The 18770-nt window shown below is 37.1% G+C and overlaps 1 protein-coding gene across 5 annotated transcripts in view; it reads right to left on the bottom strand.

The window, feature by feature from the left end:
* Nucleotides 1-18770, bottom strand: part of Npnt (nephronectin) — a 62296-nt gene that overhangs the window by 31409 nt on the left and 12117 nt on the right. For 2 of the 5 annotated variants that reach the window (XM_070022401.1, XM_070022397.1), the window contains exons 3-5: nt 17412-17462; nt 6539-6631; nt 1411-1503 (exon numbers count right to left, since the gene is read on the bottom strand). In XM_070022401.1, the coding sequence (XP_069878502.1) occupies nt 1411-1503; nt 6539-6631; nt 17412-17462 (237 nt within the window). The remainder of the gene's footprint in view (nt 1-1410; nt 1504-6538; nt 6632-17411; nt 17463-18770) is intronic. The other 3 variants (XM_070022398.1, XM_070022399.1, XM_070022400.1) reach the window with 3 other exon arrangements.

The following is an 18770-nucleotide window of genomic DNA, read 5'->3' as shown; positions in this document are numbered from 1 at the left end:
TTTGAATATAAATATTCAAAGTATTCTGAATTCTCAATATTTGAATACATACATACATGTAGCTATATGTATGTACATATCTATGTATATATACACATATATACACATACACATATGTGTATATATACATATATTCCTAAGGAGCATTACCATCAGAAGTACATTTAACCATATTGGTAAATTCAGAGCTTGGTGAGAACAATGATGGTGGGGCGAGGGGAAGATAGCAAGAAAGGAGTTGGTTCACAACAGAATTGCAAGCTGCGTAGCATTATTACTCTTGAAAAAAGGATCAGAAATTTTATGAGCATGCCAACACTAAAAAAGTAGCTTGAAAAACACGGGAAGAGATCTGCTGTAAAAGATACCCCAATGTAATTTTAAGGACAATCTTTCAGTAATTTTAACACACCTAGACTTTTCTTTCTCTCTGAGGCATACACTTGTCAATATTTCAGAAAAATGATTTCAACTTTACCTTATTCGACAAAGGGAGATCATGGACAAACAGATGACAGTATGTCAACTGCCATACCTGGAATAAATTATAAAGGACTGAAACTAATCCCACTGTTCTGATTCCTTGGGCCAAACATGTATAACTATATCTAGTTCCCTATTGGGCCAAACATGTATAACTATATCCAGTTCCCTATCAGTAGAGAAAATATTTAACACAATTGTATTTTATTTCAGTTCTGACATAAACTGTTATAAGTTCTTAAACCTATGAGTGGATATGAAAATAAAATCTCGTAAAAGAACTATAATCCCACTTACTTTTCTACAAAATTTTCCTGCACAATGAAAACATTCATCATTTTGTGGTCCTACAATGATACTAATGCTCCAAGCCAAAAGGGCAAGAATTATTGTCCTGTGATGCCAATGAGTTTGCTGAGATCCAAATACTTTAAATGGTTTCAAATTAGCTATTTGAAACCAGAAATTAAGGTTTATTTTATTACAAGATGCATACTGAAAGAAGCTAAAGTGTAGTTAATTTCTAGATAAAACTAAATTTCTATGCCTCAGCAGAGGAAGGGGAGGAAAACTAAATTATGTCTAACAGCTACCTGGAAAAAGGAACCAAACCCTTCATCTCAGTTGCTTTGAAATTCCTCATTTCATCTACTTATCTTGCGACCCAATATCTGGATAATATTTCGAAACTCAGAAAAGAAGAAAAGTGATATATGACACAGTAAAAGGAGAGGAAAGGCTCCATGCTTTTCTGGGCACAGAGAATCAGCACTAGGTAACCATTTGGGCTATTTGCTTCACATGCTCAGGCTGAAGGCTAGCAACTCCTAGGCTAGTCTTCAGAACATTTGCAAGAAGTAATGTAACTGCAGGAAGCCGTGCAGGTGCAGGTGGGAAGAGCAGACCACCTAGACAATGCACGCTCACCCCTTGAAGGTAAACTTGTGGCTTGATGATCCAGGGGTTGGAAAACAGGCTGCTCACTGCCTTGGTCAAAAGAAGGTGGGTAGAAGGGCTGGTCTTCACACCAGGAAGAAGGTAATAAGAGTCAGCTTTGAACTGATGTCATTTTTAGCCCTAAAAATCTTCACAAGTATATATTAAACAATTACATAAAGTTGATAAACTTAAAAAAATAACTCTTTAGACACTTCACAATTTCCTTATTGTAAATTTCCTAAATATTTATGCAGTCATCTCGCTTCTCCAAGACTACATGAACATTATATGTGAATAGTTCATCATTCTCATATGATTTCTAAAAACAACAACAAAGAAAGGAGCACTTTTAAAGCATGATTTGGGTCATCAACAGAAAGAGAAAACAAAAGAGTAATATAAATATTGATTACAATCAACCTGCTCTGTTCAAGAATACTAAAGTCTTAAATGAGAGACTTATTTTTCCTGTATTGTTACAACATATAACAGTGCAAAATTATGCACCATTTTCTGATTTTAAGTTGAAGCATGACAGATTATCTATGTTTTCATTAAATAGAACATATGTCATATTTAAGTCACATTTAATTAGAACATATGTTAAGTCAGAAGCTTTATGCAAAATGTGTTCACTATTGCCTTTATTAGTTTATCAAACTACTATAAGATGAATCCAATTCAAAGCAGAGATCAAAGAGACAATCATGTTCTCTTTTATTAACCAGCAACACATCCAAATCAAATAAGCATTGGTTTCTGTGGTGGAAATCATTCATCTTTCAGAAAGTGAAGGGTATATGTAACTACTAAAGTTAGGGTAAGACACTTGAAGTTGTACCACTAAAACAGTCAAATTTTGGATGTGATGAGTACAACAAAATGTAATGTCTGATTCTATGCTACCAAATACTGATTCTTCTCTTAGAATGAGTAACTAAGAAAACGTAAGAAACATGCGAAACAAACTATGTGAAAACATTAGTAATTGATATTTATAAATTGTTTCTTTAGGAATCCTTGTTAAATATGTGGCAAATTCAGAAAATCGATTTATTTCTAAAACTACATAATGGTATATTTCATGCTAAAAATAAGCCCCCAGTGAGAAAGTTACAAAAAGATTATTATCCATAGCAGTAGTCACATTTTTTGGAAGGAGAAGACATTTATATGGGTAGAGATGGTAAATAAAATTACCAGAAAATGTAAAGCAGGAAACAAATGATTAACAATCATCTCTCCAAGTTGGAGTAGATTTTCATCTACTTTGAAAGGTATCATGGGCCTGACAGAGTAATGTCTAGTCCAAAACTATGACTTTATATCTGATCTTAGCATAACAGACCCAGAACTGACTCAGGGAAAACAAAGTCCCCAAGAGAAGCCTAAGCCTGTGGCAAAGCTATTAAATAAAGCCAGCTGCAAAGTGTGGCTTGCCCTCCTACTCTGGCAATGCCCCTGGCAGTTCTCAAAGCACTGGATAGACACTTGTCATTTATTTAAGCGGTGTTCTCTGCCAACTATGTTTCTCCAGGGTTAGCAGTTAAAAGTATGTAACTAGCAGAAACATTCTCAGCAAATACTTGCCTTCTACCCAAACCTATTTTTAATCAAAAGCTAATTTCCCCTTCTAGGAAATCATTTCCAATTCACAGCTTCTTGACATTTTCATCCTGCAGAAAACATATTCTGTTTGACTGTCCATATCTCTGAGGCATGTTTTCTACTTTATTAAAAACATAAGGGTCTAGATAAAACAAAAAAAAAAGTCTGATGTAATTTGTTATATAGTAGCCATGGACAATTTGCTGTGACAACGTTTATGGTCTCTCAGCAAGGTCAACACTCAAGTCATTCACCACAGCCACCCTCCACCTTGCAGGGCTTCCCCAGCCTATGAATCCAGAGACTGTCAGAGCTCTGGCACCAGACAGTTCCATGGAACCCTCTCAAGTTCCAATGGTATTTAGCGCCAACAACCAGGATACAAATCATTCATTCAGTTCACAAATACTTAATATGCATTTTGCCTATGAAAGTTACACAGAAATGGTTTTCAGAAACCCAGGAAAGGATGCATGGGCTTTCCCATCAGAAACATGCCACAATTGCTTGTTTTGTAATGGATGATTAAAACACGTGAGGGTGTTTTAACTTGGGATTGTGTTTTCAAGACTGGACTTGAAATTACCAATAATGTTACCACTATTGGTGCAGATTTTAAAGTCATTTGGTTACTAATAAAAACCCTTTTCTCCCTAAGGAATAAGGGTTGGGAGGCAAGGTTTTGACTTAGAATATTCTGTTTTCTTTTCTTTTCTTTCTTTCTTTCTTTTTTTTTTTTTTTGGTCGGTTGTGGGGCTTGAACTCTGGGCCTGGGCGCTGTCCCTCAGCTCTTTAGCTCAAGGCTAGCACCCTACCACTTGAGCCACAGCACCACTTCCAGTTTTCTGAATGGTTTATTGGAGATAAGACTCTCATGAACTTTTCTGCCAGGGTTGGCTTTGAACCGCAATCCTCAGATCTCAGCCTCCCTGAGTGGCTAGGATTATAGGCGTGAGCCACTGGCGCCCAGCTCTATTTTCTTTTCTAATAGAAAAATAGAAATGTGCTACAGGAATAAGAGTTGGTTTTCTGAGAAGAAGATATGCTGAGTGATGAAGCCTTGTTCCAATAATAACTTTAGTGTTTGTGTAGAATTAATATAGCTCCTGTAAATAAATTTAAGTAAGTTTTCTGTCATCTCCAAACGTGACTATTTAATAGCCTTCTTTAATATAAGTTCTCGGTATTAATACATCAGGTTTTATAGTGTCAAAACATTCATGAAACCTCTGATGGTTTTTATGTACCACTTTAAAAAATACACTAGGTTTTAATATAAACTTAGGCTGAGAAAAAAAGATAAAATGGATTTTTAGAAGATTAAACTGAGATAATAAAAAACACTACTTATTCCAGAGACTACCATGTTCATTTGATTAATTCCAAGTTAAAAATAGAGTGTCATAAGATAGAAAGAAACGGCTAGGCGCCAGTGGCTCATACCTATAATCCTAGTTAATCCTAGGTAATCAGGAGGCTGAGATTTAAGGATCATGCATGGTTCAAAGCTAGCCTGGGCAGAAAAAAGTCTGTGAGATTCTTGTCTTCAATAAACTACTCAGAAAAAGCCTCAAGAGACACTGTAGCTCAAGTAATAGAGCACTAGCCTTGAGTACAAAGAGGTTCAGGGACAGTGCCCAGGCCCTGAGTTCAAGCTCCAGGTCTAGAGATGATGATGATGATGATGATGATGATGATGATGATGATGATGATGATGATGATGATGATGATGATGATGATGTTGGTGATATAAAAGAAACTCAAGTTGGGGCTGGGAAGGTGGCTCAGTGGTAGAGCCCTTGCCTTGCATGCATGAGGCCCTGGGTTCGATTCTTCAGCACCACATAAGCAGAAAAAAAAAGCCAGAAGTGGCGCTGTGGCTCAAGTGGTAGAGCGCTAGCCTTGAGCTGAAGAGCTGAGGGACAGCGCCCAGGCCTAGATTTCAGGCCCCACAATCGAACCCCCCCCCCCAAAAAAAAAACAAACACAAAAAATAACAGATTAGAACATATTTTAAAATAATAGCTTCTCCTACTACTGGAATATGTCACATTTGGGTAGCATAGATTTCATCTAATGAATAATTATTTATATTTAAAATGTCAATAGGGAGGCTAAGGAAGATGGTGAGAATGACTACTGTCCACGTAGATTATTTGAATAAATAAAAATAGAACAATGAGACTTCTTGAAATTATTTTAAGAAGGGGGCTAGGGCAGAATGGAGAGTACTAAAGAAGATGAGACTGGATGAACTATGTTGTAAAAATGTGGCAATGTAACCATGATATTCCTCTCTGTATAACTAATGGAAGCTAATAAAAACAAAATAAAGGAGAAACAGGGTGGGGAAAGTAATAGAATAGATGAGTTTGATTTGAATATATTGGAATACATTGTTTACATTAGAGGAAATGTTGAAATGAACTCATGTGCCTATGTGTGTGAGAGAGAGAGAGAGAAACAGAGAGAGAGAGAGAGAGAGAGAGAGAGAGAGAGAGAGAGAGAGAGAGAGGAGAGATCTCACATCATCCACTTCATCTGACATTTAAAAGTGACAGAAAATATGATTTTATTTTTTAAAAAAATTTGGTTACCTGACTTATGAAACTGTAACCCCTATATAACCCCACCTTTATAATAACAACACATCTTTTTCTTCAAGTTATAAAATCTAAAGCTAACTTTCCTTTATTTCTAGCTTTTTTTATACCTAATAGTTGAAATTCATGAGCAAAATTAATCTGACTTGTTAGAAAAGTCAGGGGGTCACATTTCCAGTTGTATTTTCTACATCACAAACTAATATGATAGCAAGGCTATGGATTTCACAAACAGTAAATTTAAGTTGACACATCAGTTCTTTTACCAGCTAATTCTGTGAAACTGACCAAGATATTATCCAAAAGCTTTAATCTCTTCAACTGAAAAAGACAAAACAATTGATAAATTATTTATTCCTTGTTTATAATAAGGCCTACTGTCTAGTGGTTTATGATGATAAAAATAGATAATACATATAAAATTCCTATGAGACTGTATCAGATACAAGTTTGCTTATATAAGCAACTGATGTTGATTCTTCAAAGTTGTTTCTTAAGTTAATCTCAGAGGAGTATTCCTAACTCTTCCACATTGTCAATGGGCTTGCTATTGGAAGTGATCACCAAATTTTAAGTCAAATGCCCTGAGTTCAGTATTCAAAGGGAGCACAAACTGAGTCTGAAGTTGCCAAAGAGGACCCAACTCCTTAGTAGAAGAACAAGCCCAATGAGTGGTAAGAATCCTACCACTGCAGATAAAACGAGGCTCCTCTTCAAAACACATTTTAATTGGTGTTAGAGAATAAAGGGGCATACCAACATTCAATTACTTTTGAGTATTTTATAAAATTATGAACCAAAAAGTGGCAGCTCACATATCTGGGAAAAATAGCTCGACTGGAATGAGAATGTAAAACTTTATGTCAAGAATCAAGGTTTGAGATGATTTGCAGGTGTCTTCCTACCTTGGTTGCAGGTTTTTCCAGCATAGCCAGGATGACACTTGCACTTGTTTGGCCCAATACATTCTCCATGTTTGCACTGAGGTTGGCACACAGCTGTGGAAAAAGGATATTGTACATTATATTTAGGTCAGCATCATGAGACCCATAAAGCATTCATGCTATCATCTATGTGGTAATTAAAGAAAAAAAATGAACTTACAATGGAATGGCAGAAAGATATAAAGTCCTTATTTCCTACAGAACCTGCATACAGTACACACAAACATAGCATATATGTGTTTATGTGGATGTTTGGTGTAGATATCACTTGCGTATAAAAAATGAACAAGACGATTTATAAAGACAAAACTATGCACAATCCTAATTGATATTTGTCAACAGTTAGAACTTTACAATAACCTGCACATAGAATCTCAAACTCATTCTATCAAATATACTTCTAAAAAGTAGTTCCTTGCTCAAAGATACTGAGAGCACATGAAATTAAGATAAATGTCTGGGCTGGGGATGTGGCTCAGTAATAGAGTACTTGTCTAGCATGCAGGAAAGGCCCTGGGTTGGATCATCAGCAAAACACACTTACACGAAATTATATATACATATATATTTGCATATACATATATATGCATGTGTTTATGATTATATAACTATATATACCTAAAATTTAAAGCTTTAAAATTTAAAGCTTTAAAATTGATATGTAAAGATACATATATGTATTACATATATATTCAATTAATAAAACATATTCTTCGAAATCATATTCCAAGTACAAAATGATTCAAAGTGAAATATTGTTTTCACTGTCTTGGTCTTCATCCTAAAATGTACTACAAGGGCTCTTCAGTTTGTAACAGCTTTCTGTGGCTTACCAGAGCACACAGAAAGGTCTCAGTTCAACATGTACTCTATCTTCTACACTTCCCTCAGGATCTCAAATTACTGTATGTCACCTTAGTCCTTTTATTTTAAGCTACTCATTCTCTACTGGACATGGTCCTGTGTTTTGAAGACATTTGGCAATTTCTGGAGCCATTTTTGGTTGTTACAATGGGGAGCGATGCCAGTGGCTAGTGGGTGGAGATGCAGATGCTGCTCAACATACTGCAGTGCTCAGCTGTCTCCAGAACAAATGATCCAAGCCTCACTGGCAGCAAGACTGGGAAATTTGGCTTGGTCCTGCACTAGATATATATGTTCATTACATTATGCCAGATACCACAATAAACAAAAAAGAGATAATTGCACAGTATGGTTCCTGATTTATCTAGATTACAGGTTTGCAATCTAGATAAAAACAAAAGATGCTTTCAATTCAAGGCAATATTTATTAGCAAAATGGGTAGCACATATGAAATTTATGAAGAAATCACCCCATAAGCAAATCCATCTGGATTTGTGCACAAAGTCTAAGATACTTGTGTTAGACCATGAAGCATGCAGACACAGAAAGGAACTGTTACTGGAGGAGAAGTAAATTACTTAGCATAGTTGATCATAGATAAGTCAGAGGTCACACAAGAGACTTGTATGGGTAAAAGGGTGGATAAATGCTGATGGGAGGGTGATATCAGAAGATCCTGCTCCGGAAGTTTCAAATGTTAATATACAGTTCCTATGCAGGAAATGCTTTTTAAGTTTATCATCATCAGAAGAATTAGTGGATCAAAATGAAAGCTCTGGGAATATCAGCATAATTATATTCAGAATGGATGGAAAAACATCTAGAGGCAGAAAAGGGAGTTTAAAGACAAATGAAATCATTCACATCAGACATGAGGGAGGCATGGTTTGTGTTGATGACAGGAGGAGACGCGCTTCGGTGAAAAGCTGATAGGCCTTTGAAGACTCAGAGAGTAGGAGTTCACCATGGCCAAATGTTTCAAAGCTTTAGAACACTTGCTCCTTCTCCTATCAGCCATGCCAGCCTCCATCCTGGGATGTGCTCCCAATTTCCTCCATCTTTCCTTTCCTTTGAAAGTCTTGCAAGTTCACTATAGGTGTTATATTGTTTTCTAAGTCCCTTCACTCAACACTCACTAAGCCTCCCTTACATTTACAAAATTATGTGGTAATTTTACTTCCTGTCTGTTCCACCAACTTACCCCAAGTCCCTACAAATGCTTAAGATATAGAAGCTCCAGAAGTATTTGACTAAAAGGCTTGCAAAAAGGATGAACAGAGTACCTGATAGAGAGATGAAGTTGGAAAACCCTTAAGATCAGATTTTGGACTTGGCATTTAAAAGGAAGGAATTGTATTCAGTTTTGTGAGAAGAAATGAGCTGTCTCAGAGGGGCTCCAATATCACCTACAGTGGATTAGACACATGGAAGATGGTTTATACTATGGACAGATGTTTAAAGTAAGTTACAGAAACAACTACTCTATATGTAACATTCTAATCTTTAAAAAGGATAATACATAAATATATGAATGCAACTTGAATAATTAAATAACACTGAGGTACTCAGAACGCCATATTTTGAAAAATGAAATAGATACCTTAAATTTTATTAGCTATAAGTCACGGTATTATAGTCCTTTAGAATAACTGGGATTTAGAAATCTTTCTACAAACACGAAAAAGTAGCTCAGAATATATCACTTAAAAGCATGAATAAGTGCATTTAGAACACTTTGTGCAACAAAGATGATCCCCTCCCCAGGCTTTCTTGCCCTCTGACCCCTGACTAGCTCTATGTCCATCTATTTATCAGGTGTGCTCTGGTAACTAAAGAGTTTTGTTTTTAGTTCTCCCTCCTTTTCTTGTTATTTGTTCTCAGCAGAGTGCTCTAATCTTGGGCACAGCAAATACACACATTCCAAGAGGTCAAGCCTGTTAATGTGTCTTCAGTATTTTAAAGCAAACTGCTAACTGCAGAGTCTTCATTGAAATAACCAATAATTATAGATTGGCCAATGGTTATTCACAATGCTGAGTAGTTAGTTTCTTCCTAGAAATGGGAAACTTTGTAAAATTTTGCACAAAGGGCTTTCTCTTATTATCTTGTTGTCTTTATATCAGAGATAAAATTCGGTAAATATATATGGAATACTTATCATGTATGATGTATTATGCTAGACAAATGTGGGGAGAGTCACAGAAGTAATGAAAAATAAAGTGTGTAGCTAATTTAGTTTCATCTGTGACAAGGTAGGAGAGATAAAGGAACAAAGAAGTGTGGGTAATTACAGCTACAGATGCTGGAGAGGCCTCAGCTGAGACCTGTGAGCTGAGCGAGTGTTAGAGGTAAGAGGCAGCTGGGCTTAGAAGGAAAACCTTCCAGAATATGAGCAAAATGGGAGGGGGAGAAGTGAAGGGGCTTCTGGTGAGTGCAAAGTGTCTGTGGGCTGTGCTATAAAGTGATTCCAACAGCAAATGTATCAAAAGGAGATTGAGATAGATCATAAAAGCCCAGCTGAATTCTTTGGATCTTTACCAATATCGATCTTTCCCTTTTTTCCTGCTTTAATACACAATGACTTTAGTATTTTTATACTTTTTTCTTTAGTGCAGAATTCATTAGCAATGGGAAACTACATTTCCTATCCTCCCTGGTAGCTACAAGTAGTCAAATGACTAAATTCCAGCTAATTTACATGTAAGCAGAAGTAATCAGGTGGGATCTTTGGGATGGTACTGACAGGGGAGGGGGCTGACCTATATGCTTGCCTCTGGATTTCTATCTAGAACTCAAAAGGCATGGCTGAACTACAGTGGTATTTCATGATCATGAGACGATCCTGAGAATGCAAAGAGCAGCAAGAGGCATAATGTTACTCTGAATTCTTTGTGCCATTGTTATACCCAGCCAAGTATCTTTGAGCACTAGGCTGTAAAATCTGGACTTAATCTATGTATTAGCAAGCCAACAAAGTGTGTGTGTGTGTGTGTGTGTGTATACATGCTCACACCATGGATATAATATATATATATATATATATATATATATATATACACACTTATATATATATATGTGTGTGTGTATCATATTTTTCATAAACATATATATGTACCTATATTTACTATAAAAAGGTCCAAGTATAGAAATAGAATTCATCAAATTTATTTTATATCTACAATACATACCATACCCCCATGGGAGTATAAAGGAACTTCATTTCTACAGCTAACTAACTACATTAGAAAAGATGCATACCTATTTTAAACCATAGAAAAATGGCTCCTAACTTTGGGGTAAACTGGCCTTCCTTCTAATAAGTAATTTGATTGTAACATGGCTCTTAGAAACCAGCAAAATCAACCCTTGTAAGCATTTCTCTGTGAACAGAAGGTCATTCACCTGCCCTTAAATAGAAAAAAAAATTAAAAAGATGATCTATTCTTGTTTAGTAGTACACTTCTAAAAACATCAACTATAGATGATACTCTAAATTTGGAAGAAACAATGTGCCTGTGATTGCCATAAATTAATCAGAAAAAGCAAATTGTTTCTTGGCTTAATCAGAGAAATCAGAGATTTGGGCCATATTGATGGCCCACTATCACTAGCTCAGTAACTAAAGGCCAAGCTAAGCTCACAGATATGACAGTTTTGTTTTGATTTCCAAAACCAGTTACCAGAACTAAGCCCAAATAGATAAACCAAATTCTAAACTTCCTAACATTCCTGTAGCATAATCTCCAAGATGCCCTTAATGTAACCTTTATGTCATTGTTTTAACTAGAAAAAGAAACAAGTCTCAACTGGCAAACCAAACATAGCCCTTCATATCACATGTCCAAACTTCTATTTGCCTACAATCCAAAATTCTACTCGGAAAAAAAAATCCTAACAGATGTTTCTAGGAACTGCACAGTGTTTTCTACCTCAGATATAAGTACTAAGTGATCAAATTAGCTATGGAAAAAGTGAACTCCAACACCCATTCTACAGTGTTTTATAAGTAAGCTAATCACACTGGAATGCAATTGCCGAAGTTTGAAAACAAGAACATATTGAAAAGCCTGAGTTAGGGAGTCAAGAAAGTGACAAGGAAAAAGCCAACTCAACCTCAGGCACTATTCATAACTTGAGGAGGCATTTCTTCACATAAATAAAAAGTCTTCAAAATTCTAAGAATCTTTTGTAGATTTCTCAATTTACATAATGTTGTTTTCAGGTACAGTACTACTAAAAGCATAAATAAAGAACCTTGTCTTGCCAGGTGTTGGTGCCTCATGACTATAATCCCAGGAGGCTGAGAGCAGAGGATTCTGGTTAAAAGCCAGCACAGGCAGGAAAGTCCAAGAGATACTTATCTCCAATTAAGAAGCAAAATGCTGGGAGTGGAAGTATGGCTCAAATGGTAGAGTGTGAGCCCTTCGTGAGAAAGCCAAGCAAAAGTGTGAGGCTCTGAGTTCAGTGCCCAGTTTGGGGGAAAACAATAAAAGAACCTTGTCTCCCAGGTTATCTTGCTTTAAAAATAAAGTGACAGAGAAGTAAGCAGTGGTAGGGTAGAAGAATGAATAGATTAGATAGATAGATAGATACATACATACATACATACATACATACACACATGCATGCACACATACATACATGGATGCATACATACATGGTTGCATACATACATACACACGCATGCATGCATGCATACATACACACATACATACATGCATGCACACATATACATACATACATGGATGCATACATACATACATACATGGATGCATACATACATACACACGCATGCATGCATGCATACATACATACACACAACAAACAAACAGTACATCCAACTAGCACCACAGAATTCAGGGGCTAGATTCACTTAAGAAAAACAAACAATGAGAATATCTTTTTCAAAGAGCACAAGTGGCTAAAAGCAGCATGAAATAGCTCACTCCTCTATTAATAGGCCCTGGGAGCAGGGGCAGAGTTTTATTGGCATCCAGTGGAAAGGGCCTTAGGACAACACATCTTACACACAGAACAAGACATTGGATATTTTACTGTTCAATATCTCTATAACAGGACAATTCAGCTTCCCCCAAATTCTAGTGTCAAATTCTAGCTCATCCAAATCTAGGGTCAAAATTCTGTGTTGATTCTATGATGGTCAAATTCACAGTCCTGCTGTAGCGAAAGTGAGGAAGGGCGAAGGGGGAGAGGGAGGGAGGGAGGGAGGGAGGGAGGGAGGGAGAGAGAGAGAGGGAGGGAGAGAGAAAGAGGGAGGGAGAGAGAGAGAGAGAGAGAGAGAGAGAGAGAGAGAGAGAGAGAGAGAGAGAGAGAGAGAGAGAGAGAGAGAGAGAGAGAGAGAAAATTAAAGTGCTTTGGACCATTATCATAGGCTGCCCACTAAATGCTTCATGAACAAAACTGCAAACCATTTCACATGGCTGACTGAATTTATCCTTAAGGCATCCAAATAAGGCAGAAGTGAGCAGATGTTTCACCAGCCCACATGGAAAGCACAGAAAATGAAATCCAAGCTCACACTACCAGCTCCTCTGGTGTTCTGAAACAGAGCAGAGCAACCTCAGCAATTTGAGGGAATTTGGAAAAGAGGAGAGTAGGGTTAGAGCAAAATAATAAGCAGAAAAGGAGAAAGGAACTGACATTGGTGGCCTTTGCTTGTAATCCTACTCAGGAGGCTGAGATATGAGGATCACAGTTCAAATCCAGCCTGGGCAGGAAAGTCCATGACACTCTTATCTCAAGTTAACCAACAAAAATCTGGACATGGATCTGGGGTTCAAGTGATAGATCATTAACCTTGAGTAAAAAACTAAGGTGCAATGCCCAGGGCTCTAAGTTTAAGCACCAGTACACATGTGCACATATGTATGTATGTATGTATGTATGTATGTACACACACATACACACAGAGATAAAAAGGGTAGAGAATGGTAATTAAACCTATTTAAATTACATTCTCATGAAACAAAAGTTGCAGTGAAGAAGGGAGGGAGGGAGGGGGGCTAGGGAGGGAGGGAGAGAGAGAGGAAGGAAAGAAGGAAGGAAGGAAGGAAGGAAGGAAGGAAGGAAGGAAGGAAGGAAGGAAGGAAGGAAGGAAGGAAGGAAAGAAGGAAGGAAGGAAGGAAGGAAGGAAGGAAGGAGGGAAGGAGGGAAGGAGGAAGAGGGGGAAGGCAGGAAGGAAAGAAGGAAGGAAGGAGGGAGGGAGGAAGAGAAGGAGGGAGGGAAGGAGGGAAGGAAGAAAGGAAGGAGAGGGAGAGAGGGAGGAAGGACCTAAATAAGAGATGTTGAGAGAGAGAGAGAGAGAGAGAGAGAGAGAGAGAGAGAGAGAGAGTGTGTGTGTGTGTGTGTGTGTGTGTGTGTACACACACAGGACTTTACTCAGAGCCTGGACACTTGAGTCACATCTCAGCTTGTTGGTGGTTAACTTGAGATAAGACTCTTATGGACTTACCTACCTAGGCTGACCATCTGAGTAGCTGGGAATACAAGCATGAGCCGCCAATGCCTGCTCATCATCCTCAATGCTTAGGATGACATTCAGTACTACATTTAATGATCTGACTACTGCCTATCAGCCAGCCTCATCTCGAATCACAAGTACATACCAGCTAATCTGTAATTGACAGGAAGTAACCCTCTCTGATACCTCCACACAGTCAGAGGGAATGCCACTTGTCCCCTTCTCAACTGGAATTGCATCTAGTCAGGTTTCAATACTTATGTCAACCATTACCATACCAAGGTATGCTTTAGCTCCTTGTATAGAGTGTATTGTTCTCCCTGGTGATTTCATAAGCCTCTTGTATACTTCTTTTTTTTTTTTTTTTTTGGTCTGGTCATGGGGCCTGAACTCTGGGCCTGGGCGCTGTCCCTCAGCTCTTCAGCTCAAGGCTAGCACCCTACCACTTGAGCCACAGCACCACTTCTGGCTTTTTCTGCTTATGTGGTGCTGAGGAATCGAACCCAGGGCCTCAGGCATGCAAGGCAAGCGCTCTACCACTGAGCCACCTTCCCAGCCCCGCCTCTTGTATACTTCTATCATGAACTATATATACACATGTTGATATTTATACAAGCATACCTCATGCTACATATTTGTGGGGTTTAAATCCATTTCTTTAAATACACAATACCTCTTCTGGAATTCTTCTGACAAGGACAGCCATGACAGGTGTATAATGTATTAAAAGAATACAGAAGACAGAATTCCGTTACAGGGAAGGAGTGGAACAGAGGCAAGGAGGAATTGTGAGCTGAATCTTAAAGAATGAGTAGAAACTCACAAAGATAACAAGTGAAGAGACTTTTACTCAGATGAGCAGCATAAACAGGCAGGAGGAACTGAGGGTCTGGAACGCAATGGCAGGATACTGTGACATGGGCCATTCAACACCAGCAGCAGCAACAAAAATAACCATTTAAATAGAAGGCAGTTAGCCTGAAAGATCCTTGTATTAAAGAGTCAAGTGTCTACCGGAGGTTGTGAACAGCCAGCAAAATATCAACAAAAGATGGCACAATCACATTACACTTCTGTGTTTCCAAGAATGTAAACTAACTTCTTTTTAGAAGCTTAAGAAAGAGTTAAGATCCATGATATAGGATAAGGTCAAAAGACAGGCAAATACCTTTTCCCAGGAAGCTTCCTTTCCTAGAAACTATCAACCATTCATTAAGATCACATTTTTATCATAGTTTTTATTCCTTTTATATAGAAATGTACTCTTTACAAATGTACTCAACTGGCTAGGCACCAGTGATTCACACTTGTAATCCTTGCTACTCAGGAGTCTGAGATCTGAGGATTGTAGTTCAAAGCCAGCCTGGGCAGGTAAGTCCTTGAGACTCTTATCTCCAATTAATCAGCAAAAAGCCTGAAGTGGAACTGTGGTTCAAGTGATAGAACACTAGCTTTGAGCAAAAAAGCTCAGGGACAGCACTAGTAGGCCTTGAGTCTAAGCCCCAAGACTGACACAAAGAAAAATAAAGTGTACTAAACTGACTGGATATAAAGATGTGTTCTCCAGCAGAACCAATGATTTCAGTCCACCAGAAACCACAATGGAGAGCAGTGTGAAATAGGTTCCACTCAAGTGTTACAACAGGTAGAGAAGAGACTGTGAGAGTTAGGATGGCTTTCAGGAGAAAGCAGCAAGGAGCTATTTTAAATACATGTGAAGCCAGATACTGGTGGCTCACTCCTCTAATCCTAGCTACTCAAGAGGCTGAAATCTAAGGATCATAATTCCAAGCCTGCTGGGACAGAAAAATCTGAAGGAGACTCTCTAACTCCAGTTAACCTGCACAGAGACACACAAAGTGGCTATCCTTTCTTTACAAGGATTCACTCACAGTCAAACATTTGCCTAGAAATAACAATGACACAAAATAAAAAAACAACAACAACCAAAATGGACAAAAAATATACGGATTATAGAGATAATATTTTTCTCCAGCCCTTGATTTAAACTAATGTAGTAATCTCCTTTTTTCAACTGTGAGGCTAAAGGGTAAACAAGAATTTTTTTTCAAAAAATTACAATTATTTCATCCAAGGCAGACCATAATACTGTGGCAATCTCATGTTCTTCTATGTTTAAAGTCGATTGGATATGGTTCAAAATGTGGATTGAAATGATCAATGACAGTGCTTATCAGTGCTCAGTAAAGAGCAGAAAGGAAGCAACTATGCCCTCAGATATTGCTCTGGGATTCAATAACTTATCAAAGCTTTCCATTTCCAAGTTACACAGAATTGGAGTCATCACCCCCACCCTCGCCTGTGTGGTTCTCTAGCTAATCAAAGCACAGTTAAAGCTCATCAGGGCTTTAATTCCATCATCCACTCTCTACATCAGCACCACTACCTCTACAGCCATTTTATTGAGTGGGGAGGGGCCTGGGGGGACCTGAGCCACTCCCTGAGCTACATGCTATACCTGTTTTCTTATTGGACCCTCATTTTTTAATCCTATAAGGTAAGACTACATGTTACCAAATGTTATCAAATGTTATCTACATGTTACCAACATGAACTCAGGAAACTCAGAAAAGTTAAGTTCCTCAAAAACACAATTTGTAATGTCAGCTCTCTCTGTCCCATCAGTCCCCAGATCCTATGTTAATTTCCAACCTTTCTTTTTAGTGTTACTTACTCAGTTTCCTTAACTTTCATTTCTAGTACTATCAATTTTGATCCCAAATGTTTTCTATTAAAATTCTCCTTTAAAAACATTCTCTATGATACATATGATAATATCTTGCACCAGTTATACAAAAGAACATTGTCTTCTTGGAACCAATTCCATTTGAACATCAGAATTTCATGTACTGCACCAAAGTTTTCCACTGAAATGTCATAAGGTGATTTGTTAAGTGGTATATATTCACTGCCCCAAATATTTCAAACAAGGAATGCTTTACATAGCAAAACAATAGCATGTAAACATGTATGTGCTATTAACACAACGTGTATATTTTTATACAATAAAAATGTTTCTTACCTGAATTGTTCCATGAAGAATTAACGAATATGAAACACATTTCCCTCAGGTAAATAAGAAGGCTGCTGTTAGTAATTTCATTTGGTGGACTTAGTTTTTTGGGGGTGTTTTGTGTGTTTTTGCTTCTTTAAATGTTAAAAATTTAAAGTGTCCTTTAGGTTAGGATGGAGGTCAATTTATTAGATTTATAAAACAAGAGAAAGGAATTATAAACTGAAAGGGAAACGTATATTGTAATAGCTGAATTAAAATTAACTTAGTATAATTAAAAACAGAATAAACACATCTCTAAAGAGAACAGTCTCCCCTCCACCCCCCAAAAATGGAAGTGGAAAACAACTAAGGTTAAGTGTTGTTGTTTATAGCTTTAGAGAGTTATTATTTAGACGTTATGCCTTCAAGACATAGATTAGCCGAAGTATTTCAAGAAATAGGTTCATCTAACCTTTGAGCTGGCATCTTATCCTTGCTATTCTCTGCCTTAAGACGTAGAAAGCTGCAAAACAAATGTCCAAAAAAAGAAATTCCAGATCTTTTCTCTGTAAGGAGGCTGGACTTGGGTATTTATCAACTTGTTACATTCCCGGAGACTTACACACATTCAACTTTCAGTGCTTTCTGAAACAAAACAAAAAATCTAGGACATGTTTAAAATAGTAATATTTTAGTCACCATTTTGTTATTAAAAGCATTTTGTAACAAAAAAAATTAACCAATAATTGAAGTTCTGCTATTCTTCTATAGTTGAAATCCGAGTGAAATATCTCAGACCTTTGGTGACACTGGTATCATCCAATCAAATTTTTCAATTCCAATTTTTGACAATATTAAGTTTGGGTTCCTAGAGACAGTATCCTTTTATTTAAATGAGTGTTGGACAAGACATCTGAAAAAAATTACAATTTTTGAACAATTAGCAATCAGGGTTGGTAGTTGTTAAACTAACAGATCTTTACTTACCTGCCTCTCACATATTGTATTTTTCTTTTTCTCCAGCCTTGGGAAAGAACTATTAAGGTTGATTTTTTTTCATCCCTTTCATAGGATTTTCTTCTTGCATGGCTGCTTTGGTTGTCAATAGCAACAAGAATTAACCATGAAAGCTCAGCCACTTTACTTGAGGATGCATAAATAAACCAGTTACAGGAGAGGAAAGGGAAAAGACTTGAAAGACTAGTAAGCATGGTCAGTTTTCAACCTACCAAGATTCTTGGAAGGAAAGCAGTGATTTTATTGCTTCTCTTCTGGAATAATGCCTTCCTTCTATAAAATATGAAATGTCTACTTTAACATGTCATTTTTGTGTATTGATTTAATTTAAATATGTTAATGAGCATTGGTTGTAGGGGAAGCTAATAGAAAAAAATTCCATATCCAATTTGATTCAGTAAGCGTAATATTTTAACTAGTGATAGAATGATTGATCCATAGTTTAAAGGTATAAATGGCATATGCCCATGTTGGCTAGGTTTGCAACAATTAGTGGTTTTATTGCTGTTTTCCACTTTGAAAGAACTCACCATATCTTGGTATTGACACATTTATTAAAATGGAATAATGAAACAAATCAAATGCAATCTAATTATACAACTAAAAATGAACCGAAGGATAAATTACACTCTGGATCACATATTAAGGAAAAGTGTTTATGCATGGTAAAGAGAAAAATTATAAAAGGATACTGTTTCTTTACATTTTCACTGCCAATTTTGAATGAGCTAATTTATCAGGAAAAGTTTTACCCAAGGTAAAACAAGTATTAAAGAATAGCAAACATCATTATTTTCTAACTACCTATCTTAGT

The sequence above is a fragment of the Dipodomys merriami genome, unplaced genomic scaffold (genome assembly GCF_024711535.1).
Source record: "Dipodomys merriami isolate MVZ:Mamm:240054 unplaced genomic scaffold, mDipMer1.0.p SCAF_15, whole genome shotgun sequence".
Taxonomy (NCBI): Eukaryota; Metazoa; Chordata; class Mammalia; order Rodentia; family Heteromyidae; genus Dipodomys; species Dipodomys merriami.
This window is presented reverse-complemented; position numbering and strand designations above follow the sequence as displayed.